This window comes from Ictidomys tridecemlineatus, chromosome 1 (genome assembly GCF_052094955.1).
Source record: "Ictidomys tridecemlineatus isolate mIctTri1 chromosome 1, mIctTri1.hap1, whole genome shotgun sequence".
In the NCBI taxonomy this organism is placed as follows: Eukaryota; Metazoa; Chordata; class Mammalia; order Rodentia; family Sciuridae; genus Ictidomys; species Ictidomys tridecemlineatus.
Genome location: NC_135477.1, coordinates 241,835,839 through 241,849,283, shown reverse-complemented (window position 1 = coordinate 241,849,283; position 13,445 = coordinate 241,835,839). Strand labels below are relative to the sequence as shown.

The window sequence follows — 13,445 nt, the reverse complement described above, 5'->3', positions numbered from 1 at the left end:
ATCCTGTATTCTGAGGAAGGAATGTCTTGTCAGGATTCCCCAAAAGACAATCTAGCTACTTGTGTTTGGCATGCCCTACAGAAGCTGGGGGACACACTGGGGAAGTAATATGCCTCCACCCCAGTGTGTACATTAGCAGCACACTAAGGGATCGACCCAACTCTTTGGGAAAGGATATATCCTGCCTTTGATTAACTTCTCGTCTTTAAATTCCACAAATGGACTTAGATTCATCAACATGTGTGAGTCTGGGGATTGTGTAGCTTTTAATTCTATCTGCCACAGCCAAATGATGATGGTACTTGGGAGAAACTGCTGAATGATAATAGCTATTTTCTAAGATAAAGCAAAAGTTTCAATATAACTAACAATAGATGCCTAAGACTATGTATGTAACCATGTCATATTAATTTAATAACACTGCAACCCTACGAGAGAGATAATATTACTAACTCACTCTTAAAGAAATTAGGTAGCTTTAAATCATTGCATTCTTGGTAGATCCCACTACTCACTGTTCAAAGAGATTTCAGTTTGACTAGGTCATGGTTTACGTTCTCAGTTTGTGAAAAGTAAATAGTTGATCCTGAGCCCCAGCTGGTCTTCAGGAAGTGGATATTGCCATGGGAAACTGAAAGAGCACAGAAACCAAATGTAGAGATTGAAGACAACATTAACTGCACAGTTCAGCCACCCACAGCTGGGCCTGTCCTCATCTGCTGTAGACCTGCCCACGAGAATGAAAACATCTAACAGCTGTGTCTCTTTTCCAGTGTTCTGTTTCCTGTGGTGGAGGAGTGCGGATTCGCAGTGTCACGTGTGCCAAGAACCTGGATGAACCTTGCGACAAGACGAGGAAACCCAACAGCCGAGCCCTGTGTGGCCTCCAGCAGTGTCCGTCTAGCCGGAGAGTTCTGAAACCCAACCAAGGCACCATTTCCAATGGGAAAGATCTACCAACCTCTGAGCAAGACCCCTTAAAGCCCATCCCTCCACCCACACCCACGCCTACAGTGCTTACCACACCCACCGTGCCTGACTCTATGAGCGCCAGTACTCCAGCAGTCAGTAGCACTCCTCCTGCCACAGCCTCCAAAGAGGGAGACCTGGATGGGAAACAGTGGCCAAATACTTCAACCCAAACCAACCTGGACTCCCACGATCTCATTTCCACTGGAAGCACTTCCCAGCCCATCCTCCCTTCCTGGTCTTTGAGTGTCCAGCCCCATGTTGAAAATGCTTCTAGTTCAGATACTGGTCCTACTGCAGAGGGAGGCTTTGTAGCTACCACAAGTAGTTCTGACTTATCTTCTGGCAATGCTGTGACTTGGCAAGTAACTCCATTCTACAGTACCTTGACCAAAGATCCAGAACCGGAGATTCACAGTGGCTCAGGGGATGACAGTGAACAGCCCAAGAACAAAGATGAAAGTAATACTGTTAAGTGGAGTAAGGTCGGTGGGCCTAGAAATGATGATCCAATGGAGAAAAGTACAGAGATGCCACTTGGACCTCCACCAACACCTCACATCGGGGAGGAGTCCTTACAGCCTCCCTCTAGCACAGTAATAGAAGGACCACTACCTAGTCAAAGACCCAGTATCCTGAAAAACGGGACACTCAGAGAAGAAGGGATGGTCACTGAAAAATCAAGTAACACTCCACTCCCTCAAGGGATACTCTCAGAAAAGTCTGTAAAAAATCACCACCTGGAATTTCCAAGCAACGCAAATGTAACGCAAGATTCTGAACCAGTCCTGACGGAGGAAGACGCGTCTAGCCTGATTGCTGAGGGGTTTTTGCTGAATGCCTCCAATTATAAGCAGCTCATGAGGGACCACACTCCTGCATACTGGGTTGTTGGAAACTGGAGTGAGGTAAGAGATTCTGTTTCCTATCCCTAATCTGATTATACATGGAAAATAGCTAGCAATGTCGCATTCTTGTGCAAATTTTAAAATGAACTTACATTAAAATGTAGTCTAATGTGGAAAAAATTGAAAGCTGTCAAGTCAATGCCAACTCCTCAAATGGAAGACAGAATACACACACACATACACACACAGAGAGAGAGAGAGAGAGAGAGAAACATATGTGGTGAGATACAGTGAAAAGAACTCTGGACTGAGTCAGGAGATCTGTGAAAGGCAGTATTAAGATCATGGAAAATTCATCTTTCTATACCTGATTTTTTTTCAATATTTACTTTTTAGTTGTAGTTGGACACAACACCTTTATTTTATTCATTTATTTATATGTGGTCCTAAGGATTGAACCCAGGGCCTTACACTTGCTAGGCAAGTGCTCTACCTCTGAGCCACAACCCCAGCCCCATATCCCTGATTTTTATCTACAGAATGACAGGGCTAGTGTAATCACCTCCAATGTCTCCTCCAGCTATGATGTACAATGATCCTGGGGTGAAGAACAACTGAAAGGGCCTAACTTTGCCCTTCAATCACAAAGCTAATACTGAGGCTTGGTTTAAACTTGTGAAGTAATCACATCTAGAATGGAACTCTAAGACCAAACTCTGATAGAATTTTACAGAGCTTACTATATAAATGATTTTTTTTCTTTTTTTGTCTAAGTGTTTACATTGAAACATTTCACTTTGGCTTGTTGGAAGAGTTAAAATATAGGAAAAGAAGAAAATAAACATGATGATAAAATGTTGACCCCTGTTTTCAGGCTGCAGAAATTTGGCTAGAAATGGAAAAACAAATTTTTTCCATTTCTAGAACTAATGACATCCTTTGAAGCATGAAAACCATTTTTCACTTATTTGAATTTTGAATGTACAGCATATGAACTTGTTAAAATAACATGACACCAGGTACAAAAAATAGAGTCTTGGAGGGTGGATTTAGCTCTTCAGTGGACAACTTTCCCTCAGCACTGGCTGGTGGGCCAGGAGGGGTGGAGCTCAGTCTGCAGGCTCCAACACATTTGGCCCGTTTGGGTTGGAGTTAAGAGGGAACAAATTGTAGCTCTGTCCCACAAACCTTTCCATAGCTGGTGAGTTCTACAATTAGAAACCCCAGAACAAAGTGTCCTCATTTTAACTAATTTAACAAGAAGAAATATTAAATCACTTTTTGTTTGTTTTGTGCTTTTACTTTTTTCTTTGTTGTTGTTTTTTTTGTGTGTGTATTGCTTTATTTTGTTTTCTCTTATTTTTTTTATATTTCTGTCAAACTTTATGGGTCTTCTAAATTAATTGGATTTTTTCTTGTTATCTCTTCTTTTTCATTTTTATTCCTTTCTCTCGCTTTCTGTTTTCTTCTTTCTCTCTTTATCTCTTCTGTTATTCCTCCCCCTTTTTATTCTTTCAATATATTTTAGCATTATGTATACTATCATTAATACCCATTTTTTTTACCCCATTCTATATCATTACTCCCCTTTCTTCTCTTTGGTCCGTGGAGTTGTAGAGGTCATCTGCAGGATGCAAAACGCACAGTTCCCTGATCATATACCACAATGAAGATGGTTTCATCCCAGAATACAAGGATGGTTCTACATATATAAACCAATAAACATAATTCATCACATAAACAGAATCAAGGGTTAAAAACACATGATCTTCTCAACAGATGCATAAAGCCTTTAACATCCCTTCTGGGTAAAAACCCTGAAGAAACTGGGTATAGAAGGATCTTTTAGTCTCTATTTCATTAATTTCAGCTCTGATCTTTTATTCTTTCTTTCCTTTATTATTCCATAATGTTGAATCTCAAGCTCTCAGAAAAACAAGATCAAACAGTAGAAGGAAAGAAATAATGAACAAAATAGATAAGCACAGGCAACAACTTCCTAAATAGGACTCCAATCATCAGGAAATCACAGCAAGGATTTATGAATAGGATGGCACAAATGTAAAACCTCCTGCACAGCAAAGGAAACAACACAACGAAGAGAGAGCCTACAGGATGAATAACTTATGTTTCTCCAGAATCTAGACAAAGAGACAAATCAGTAATTGGGTTATTCTTCAGGGGGTCTTCTCTCCATTAGAACTATAAGGTTGGACAAGCTCTTCTCAGTCCATAAGTTAATACAATGGTTTTACTGAAAGGCAGCTATGGGAAGACCCAGGAATTTTATTTCTTTCCCATCCTCTTATCTTTTCATTTATCCTCAAATCCCAGAGCACTTGTAGAGTTATTTCATTTAAATGTATCATAAGGATTTTACCCTGATACTATTTAATATATGTTAATTAGTTGATAAATACGAATTGATTTAATAATATATTACTATATCCATATAAACTGAGCTACAATGATGACATCAACCATGATGACTATGTGCCCAGAGGCCAGTACATTTTTATTTTAATAAATCAAAATACAAAGAAATAATTTTGTCTTGAATATCATCATTCGATTTTTGACAGCAATAAACTGTCTTACTGAATAATAATATCACAGTTCACCAAAAAGTTGGCCATAATGGTGGAGCCATAACTCTGGGCAGTTTGGTTGGGAAAGGGAATTGGCCTGTTGTAAAATTTTTCAGAGTTATTAGGATATTAGGAAATTGAAGTTCTACATTTGTGGGAATCTCCCTTATGACAGCATTTGGTGCCTGCTCCCTTCGTGCACGTTTTGAGCTCAGCTGTTTTGTGTGTAGAGAGAGGGTCAGAACTCAGATTGGAAGCTCTGGGTTTTGAGTTCCTTACTGTGCCTGATTTTTGTTTCTGCTCATTGCTGAAGTTGTGTCTTTGGGTTTTGTCTCTCTCTGTAATGGATCACTTTCTTTCAATCACCACTTTAGAAACGCCAGAATCACCCTGGGTGTCAATCTGCCTGTCCTGCTTAAAAACAACAACAACAACAAAAACAAACAGTCTTTCAAGTCAGTGTCACTTCATCATTTGTCACCTCCTTTAGTGCCTCTGTCAGATGAAGGTCCAGTGGTTTCCAGTTGGGTGTTAGGAGGATGTGGATATGAGTGGGGATGCAGTTAGGATGAGAAGGAAAGGCTGCAGCCAGTCTCCAATATTGGAAAGTCAAGAATGAGAAAAGTCCCAGAATGTTCAGGGAAGTTCCTTATAAAGAAGAATTATAATGCCAGTGGTGCCTCAGTACTTGAGAATACAGGACCCTCATTTCCTACTTTTACCTAGGACACCGACCCTTGCACCTTTGCTGGTCTGGGCACCTCCATACTCTCCCTTCTCCAGTCTTATCCATACACCCTATTGCAAGAGATATAAGACTGCCAATCTAAAAGGACTGTTCGAATGGTTCTGAACTTCTGCTCACAAAATCTCTGATGTTTCCTTATTTCATACCAAATCAGATAAAATTCATGCTCACCTAGCATCAGCACCCTTCAGAGCCTCACATGATCCACCTTTCCCCTTACAGCCTCCTCCCTGTCTTCAACACATCTAGACTGCTCAGTTTCCTTTAAACTGCTATCTGTCCAGTACAGTGCTTTCATGCATGCTGTTTCCTCACTGGAATTTCTGCCCCCTCCCCCTCTGCCTCTTCATATCCTAGCTGTTCTTCAGGATCAAGCTTTTGTGATTCCTAAACAAGGAAGTAATTTCCATTTTGCAGTCCCACCAGCCATGTGTGCCTTTTCCCCCACATCCTCACCAGCACTTATTGTTGTCTGTACTCTTGATAACTGCCATTCTGACTGGAGTGAGGTGAAATTCTAGAGTAGTTTTGATTTGAATTTCTCTAATAACTAGAGGTATTGAACATTTTTCATTATACATGTTGATCGAATGTATATTTTCTTCTGAGAAGTGTCTGTTCAGCTCCGTTAGCCCATTTATTGATTAGATTTTTGTTTTTTGGGGTTTTTTTAGTGTTAAGTTTTTTGAGTTCTTTCTATATCCTGGAGATTAATGCTCTATCTGAGGTACATGTGGTAAAGATTCGCTCCCAAAATACGGTTCTCTCTTCACCTCATTGATTGTTTCTTTTGCTGAGAAGAAGCTTTTTAGTTTAAATCCATCCCATTTATAAATTCTTGATTTCATTTCTTGTGCTTTAGGAGTCTTGTTAAGGAAGTTGGGGCCTAATACAACATGATTAAGATTTGGGCCTACTTTTTCCTCTATTAGGCATTGGGTCTAATTCCTAGGTCCTTGATCCACTTTGAGTTTGGGGGAAATTTTTTTTTTAATATTGATCTCAAGGCTTCAGACCCGAAATTCAGATGGGTTCATGTGGGTGGAGGCCCATTATTGGCATCGTTCTGTGGGCAATCTTAGCCTCTAGAACAGGGTCCCAGTCATGGGCGTGTCTGAGGAAGCCATCCTCAGCCTGTCTTCTCTTTTCCCATCCCTGCCGCAGTGTTCCACCACCTGTGGGTTGGGGGCTTACTGGAGAAGTGTGGAGTGCAGCACCCAGATAGACGCTGACTGTGCGGCCATCCAGAGGCCTGACCCTGCAAAGAAATGCCACCTTCGCCCATGTGCCGGATGGAAAGTGGGAAACTGGAGCAAGGTAATCTACCAGGCTGTGTCCGGGGGTGGGTGGAGGAATCTTCTGTAAGTATTTGCTAAAGTTAGTTTCTCTCCTCCCTTTCGACATTTTTCATTCTTCTCTGCCTCTTTTCTTTTATGAAATCATGTGTGGGTAGTCACGGGATTACCATGGGCCTGATTCAAGTTACCCAAAAGTCTTAGAACTGCACAGTTTTTATTAACTCGCCTGTTTTTGCCTGCATGTCCTTTCTCTTACAAAACAAACTAGAATTAAAAGTTAAATTTGTATAACTAATTGCTTTGTCCAGCACGTAGCACTATTTCATTATACTGCTAAATTACTTTAATTTAGAAAGTATAAAGAATAATTATATATTATCATATATATAATTAAACTGTGGCTCAGCACCTCTTCACAAAACAACCCTACAGGTTTAATCTGCCAGACTTAAAAATGAAAAAAAAAAAAAAAAGCCAAGGCATAAAGAATAATTTGGTCTTTAAAAGTATATTCACAAGGGGCTGGAGTTGTAGCTCAGTGGTAAAGTACTTGCCTAGCCTGTGTGAAGCACTAGGTTCAATCCTCAGCACCCCATAAAAATAAATAAATAAAATATAGGTATCCATCCATCTACAACTAATATATTCATATATATATATATATATATATATATATATATATATATATAACAAAAATTTTTTAAAATGTATTGAAGTGTGCTTTTTTTCTGTCTTTGCTAATGACTATGGTTATTCAATTCACTGAGCTGTTTTGACAGTCTCTTGTGAAAAGGATGTGTCAATTTTCCAACTATCTAGCCTTGATGATTTGGGACACTAACCAATTCCAACCTACCTGTCACTCAGGATTGGAGCTGAGCTGGCCCCAGAGATACACTGGGGCTACCAGACACTGGCCAGGCAGGAAGAGCAGAAATGTGAGCTGTGCATATGCCCTCCATATAGGATTCCCTGTAGGTCCCTGTCTACTCTTCAAGGAAACAATCCTCCTTGACAGCTGAGACATAGGAAAAGAGAAAAAGAAAAATTACCCAGGGAGATTGGGGATGCTAGTGATCTTCTGTTAATGTCTTCATCTAATGGACTATTTGTGTCTCCAAACAGGACCATGAGGTGTCTCATCAGACATCTCTGGTTCACCTGGGACATGGGATGTCACTGGTCTGCTTTAGGACTCTTCCTGTACAGTAAAGTCTCGATTTGGGGGAAGAGAGAGAGAGTGGCCTGCTCCTTTGATACCTGTCAACCTCCCTGTTCCTGTTTCTTTGCCATTTTTCTCTCAGGAATGGTAAAATATAGGTATTGGTCCATCTACAACTAATATGCAGGTTCTTTTCCCTTTCTCATCCCAATCATAACAAACTCAGGATCCAGCAAGGACTGGATGCTTGCCTACAGATTCTCTTCCATATCCAGAAAATTCTCAAGAAATGTTTTATATCCCTGACCTTGCAAAATGTTGGTCAATTCCTAAGTTCCACTCTCGCTTCACTGGGATAATCATTTCCTTAGAAATTGCATGGGCCAAACATCATTCTAAATGGAGAAAAATTGAAAGCATTCCCACTAAAAATTGGAACAAGGCCAGGATACCCTCTGTCACCATTTTTATTCAACATTGTCCTTGAAACTCTATCCAGAGCAATTAGAAAAAAGAAATTAAAGGGATATGAGTAGGAAAAGAAGAACTCAAACTATCCCTATTTGCACATGATATGACTCTACATTAAGAAGACCAAAAAAAGTCTGCCAGGAAATTTCAGAACTCATAAAAGAATTAAGCAAAATAGCAGGATATAAAATTAACACCTACAAATCAAACACATTCCTATACATGGTGATGAATCTACAGAAAGAGAAATTAAGAAAACTACCCCAATCACAATAGCCTCAAAAATAAAATATTTGGGAATCAATCTAACAAAAGAGGTGAAAGACCTCTATGGTGAAAACTACAGAACACTGAAAAAAATGAAATTGAAGAAAACCATAGAAGATGGAAACATCTTTCATGCTCTTGGATAGGCAGAATTGATATTGTCAAAATGGCCCATACTACCAAAGATGCTATACAGAGTTAATGCAATTCTTATTAAAATCCCAGTGACATTCTTCATAGAAATAGAAAAGGCAATCATGAAATTCACTTGTAAAAATAAGGGACTCAGAGTAGCCAAAGCAATCCTTAATAACAAAAGTAAAGCAGGAGGCATCACAATATCAGACTTTAAATTATACTACAGAGCTGGAGTAACAGAAACAGCATAGTGTTGGCACCAAAACAGACATGTAGACCAATGGTACAATATAGAAGACACAGAGACAAACCCACATAAATACGGTTATCTCACATTATACAAAGGTGCCAAAAATGATACATTGGAGAAAAAAATAGTCTCTTCAACAAATGATGCTGGGAAAACTGGAAATCCATGTATATCAAAATTAAATTAAATGCCATTCTCTCACCATGCACAAAACTCAAAGTGCATCAAGTACATAGGCATTAGACCAGAGACCCTGTGCCTGAAGAGAAGAAAAAGTAGACCCAGCTTTACATCATGTCTGCTTAAGAATTGCCTTCCTTAACAAGACTCCTAAAGTACAAGAAGTTAAATCAAGAATCAATAAATGGGATGGGTTCAAGCTAAAATACTTCTTTACAGCAAAGGAAACAATCAAGAGTGTTAGAGAGAGCCTACAGAATGGGCAAAAGTTTTTGCCACTTGCACCTCAGATAGAGCATTAATCCCCAGGATATATAAAGAACTCAAAAAACACCACAAAAAACAAACAACCCAACCAATAAATTGTCTAAGGATCTGGAACAGTCTGTTCACAGAAGAAGAAATGCTCTCAGTCAACAAATATGTGGAAAAATGTTCAACACCTCTAACAATTAGAGAAATGCAAGTTAAAACAGAATGAAGATTTCATCTCACTTCTATCGGAATGGCCATCATCAAGAATATAAGCAACAATAAATGTTGGCAAGGACGTGGGGGAAAAGGTACACTCATACATTGCTGGTAGGACTGCAAATTTGTGCAACCTCTTTGGAAAGCAGTATGGAGATTCCTCAGAAAACTTGGAATGGAGCCACCATTTGACCCAGCTACCCCACTCCTCAGTTTATACCCAGATGACTTAAAAATCAGCATACTATAGTGATGCAGCCACATCAATGTTTATAGCAGCACAACTCACAAAAGCTAAACTATGGGTCCAAACTAGGTGCCCTTCAAAAGATGAGTGGAAAAGGAAAATGTGGTATATATATACACATGAACTATTACTCAGCCATAAAAAAGAACAAAATTATGGCATTTGCCAGTAAATAGATAGAACTGGAGAATCTTATGCTAAGTGAAATAAGCCAATCCATAAAAACCAAAGGCTAAATGTTCTCTCTTATATGTGGATTCTGACTTCACAGTAAGTGGGAGGGAAGGTAGGAAAGAATAGAAATACTTTGGAGTAGAAAAGTGAAAGGAATGGAAATAAGAAAGTATGTAGAATGATCATATATAAATATCCTATGTACATATATGATTATATAACCAACATGATTCTACATCATGTACAACCAGAATAGTGAGAAGTTAGACTCTACATATGTATGCTATGTCAAAATACATTCTACTATCATATATAACTTACTTATTAGAAAAAATTTTTAAAGTAAATAAAAGAAATTACATGGGCCATAGAAAGAGTAGATGCATGAAATACTTTTCACTTTGAAAAGATCAATGTCAGCCCAAGGAATTCTAGCTGGTGTAAAACCCTAATCAAGAGATTGGGGAGTTTATCTCTGGGGTCAGGCCACCTCAGGAAAGTTCTGCTGGCTGGCACCTCCCTTGTTTTCCTCTCCCTCTGCCTCTCTCTGCCTATTCAGTTGCAGATATATTGATTAACTGTAACATTCCAAGTGGTTTTATAGGTGTTCTCTTTGCCATATCATCAAATTCTGCTGGGTTTTGGTAACCTCCCTATCTAAAATATAATCCTCAAAGTCACTGCATTCCTACCAGCAAAGAAAAGTTATAGAACAACTTTGTTCATGGTAAAAGAGGTTCCAGCAAACCTTGAACAAGTGTGTGAGCTCTAGCTGAAGGTTAGAGCTGACTATGAGGCATTTCCTGACCTCTGGCTACTTGGACAGTAGTGGAAGGGACAGGAGACCGGTAGACAGGTGATAGTGACAGTAAGTCCTATCAATGGAACATTGGCCAGGGAAGGGTTTGCTCCTCAGTACTAAGCAGACAAGGTGTTCAGAGTGTCCATGAACTTTAGAGGACTTTACCTACCTGTGGATACCAGCACTCCTCAAGTACTGCCATGTGCCTAGCATTGCACAGAAGCATTAGATACACAGTTTCATTATGACCCCCAATATAGAGCTTTATAATTCACTCTGAGGAAACTAAAGCTCAGGGTGTTTAAATCACTAACATATACTTGATTATGAAGTTTATGCTGCATAATCTCAATTCTATTGAAACCATTGGGTAGGGAGTATATGGTCAACTTTAGTTACAGCTTGTTAGAAGGAAATATGGCATAATAAACGTGTACATCAGTTGCATGGCACATGCCAATTTCAGAACAAGAAGATTTGTATGGGGGGGTATGATTCTTGTGATAGGAAAAATGTAGTAAGTGACAAAGATAAGTTTGAATAATCCTAATTTGAATTTGACATTAAAAGTGTGTGTCATCCACAGTTCTACCCACTTCCTATTTTTTGTTTTATTTATTTATTTTTATTTATTTTTCTTTTTTTTATTGGTTGTTCAAAACATTACATAGTTCTTTTTTTTTATTGTTGGTCGTTCAAAACATTACATAGTTCTTAATACATCATATTTCACAGTTTGATTCAAGCGGGTTAGGAACTCCCAACTTTACCCCGTATACAGATTGCTGTATCACATCAGTTACCCTTCCATTGATTGACATATTGCCTTTCTAGTGACTGATGTATTCTGCTGTCAGTCCTATTCTCTAATATCCCCCCTCCCCTCCCCTCCCCTCCCCTTTTCTCTCTCTACCCCTTCTACTGTAAATCATTTCTTCCATTTGTATTATCTTGTCTTACCCCTCCTTTCCTCTTATATATCATTTTGTATAACCCTGAGGATTGCCTTCCATTTCCATGCGATTTCCCTTCTCACTCCCTTTCCCTCCCACCTCTCGTCCCTGTTTAATGTAAATCTTCTTCTCAAGCTCTTCGCCCCTACCCTGTCCTTGTTTACTCCCCTTATATCAAAGGGGTCATTTGGTATTTGTTTTTTAAAGATTGACTAGCTTCACTTAGCATAATCTGCTCTAATGCCATCCATTTCCCTCCAAATTCTATGATTTTGTCATTTTTTCATAGTTCTTGATATATCATATTTAACACTTTGATTCAAGTGCGTTATGAACTCCCATTTTTACCTCGTATACAGATTGCAGAATCACATCAGTTACACTTCCATTGATTTACATATTGACATACTCATGTCTGTTGTATTCTGTTGCCTTTCCTATCCTCTACTATCCCCCCCTCCCCTCCCCTCCCCTCCCCTCTTCTCTCTCTACCCCCTCTACTGTAATTCATTCCTCCCCCTTGTATTATTTTCCCTTTCCCCTCACTTCCTCTTGTATGTAATTTTGTATAACCCTGAGGGTCTCCTTTCATTTCCATGAAATTTCCCTTCTCTCTCCCTTTCCCTCCCACCTCTCGTCCCTCTTTAATAGTAATCTTCTTCTCATGCTCTTCCTCCCTACTTTGTTCTTAGTTACTCTCCTTATATCAAAGAAGATACTTGGCATTTGTTTTTTAGGGATTGGCTAGCTTCACTTAGCATAATCTGCTCTAATGCCATCCATTTCCCTCCAAATTCTATGATTTTGTCATTTTTTAATGCAGAGTAATACTCCATTGTGTATAAATGCCACATTTTTTTTTAATCCATTCGTCTATTGAAGGGCATCTAGGTTGGTTCCACAGTCTTGCTATTGTGAATAGTGCTGCTATGAACATCGATGTAGCAGTGTCGCTGTAGCATGCTCTTTTTAGGTGTTTAGGGAATAGACCCAGAAGGGAAATAGCTGGGTCAAATGGTGGTTCCATTCCCAGCTTTCCAAGAAATCTCCATACTGCTTTCCAAATTGGCTGCACCAATTTGCAGTCCCATCAACAATGTACAAGTGTACCCTTTTCCCCACATCCTCGCCAGCACTTGTTGTTGTTTGACTTCATAATGGCTGCCAGTCTTACTGGAATGAGATGGTATCTTAGGGTGGTTTTGATTTGCATTTCTCTGACTGCTAGAGATGGTGAGCATTTTTTCATGTACTTGTTGATTGATTGTATGTCCTCCTCTGAGAAGTGTCTGTTCAGGTCCTTGGCCCATTTGTTGATTGTCTACCCACTTCCTGATAGAACATTTTGGGTGTTTTTTCCAAAGTCCTGCAAACTGCTGATTTGACAGCCCCCTTATTATCTTTCTTAGAATGAGCACTGCCCTTTGCATATTCAAGTCTAACAGATCTTGGTCATTTCTGAAATGAATCAGGAAGAGTTTTTCATTTTTCTTGGAATGATCTGCCTTCCCCCAGGAAGGACAAGAGGCAAATTGCAATTTTATTTCCCTAATATTTGATTTTATTATCTTTAGAAGTAACAACCTTTGATTATAGCCTAAAGTATTGTATATTTGTCTGACTTATTCTAATCCTTGTCTCCAAGTTTCTTTGATTTGCAGATTATCTGTGGTGGTGCTACATTAATAAATCTGAATTTTTCCAAATTAAAAATGGGGAGATACACTCCAGTAAGATTGGCAGCCATTATGAAGTCAAACAACAATAAGTGTTGGCGAGGATGTGGGGAAAAGGGTACACTTGTACACTGCTGGTGGGACTGCAAATTGGTGCGGCCAATTTGGAAAGCAGTATGGAGATTCCTGGGAAAGCTGGGAAT

The 13,445-nt window shown here is 39.2% G+C and overlaps 1 protein-coding gene across 3 annotated transcripts in view; it reads left to right on the top strand.

Moving 5' to 3' along the window:
• Positions 1-13,445, top strand: part of Adamts12 (ADAM metallopeptidase with thrombospondin type 1 motif 12) — a 334,703-nt gene that overhangs the window by 255,108 nt on the left and 66,150 nt on the right. For all 3 annotated transcript variants that reach the window (XM_078017184.1, XM_078017196.1, XM_078017188.1), the window contains exons 19-20: positions 774-1,877; positions 6,318-6,470. In XM_078017184.1, the coding sequence (XP_077873310.1) occupies positions 774-1,877; positions 6,318-6,470 (1,257 nt within the window). The remainder of the gene's footprint in view (positions 1-773; positions 1,878-6,317; positions 6,471-13,445) is intronic.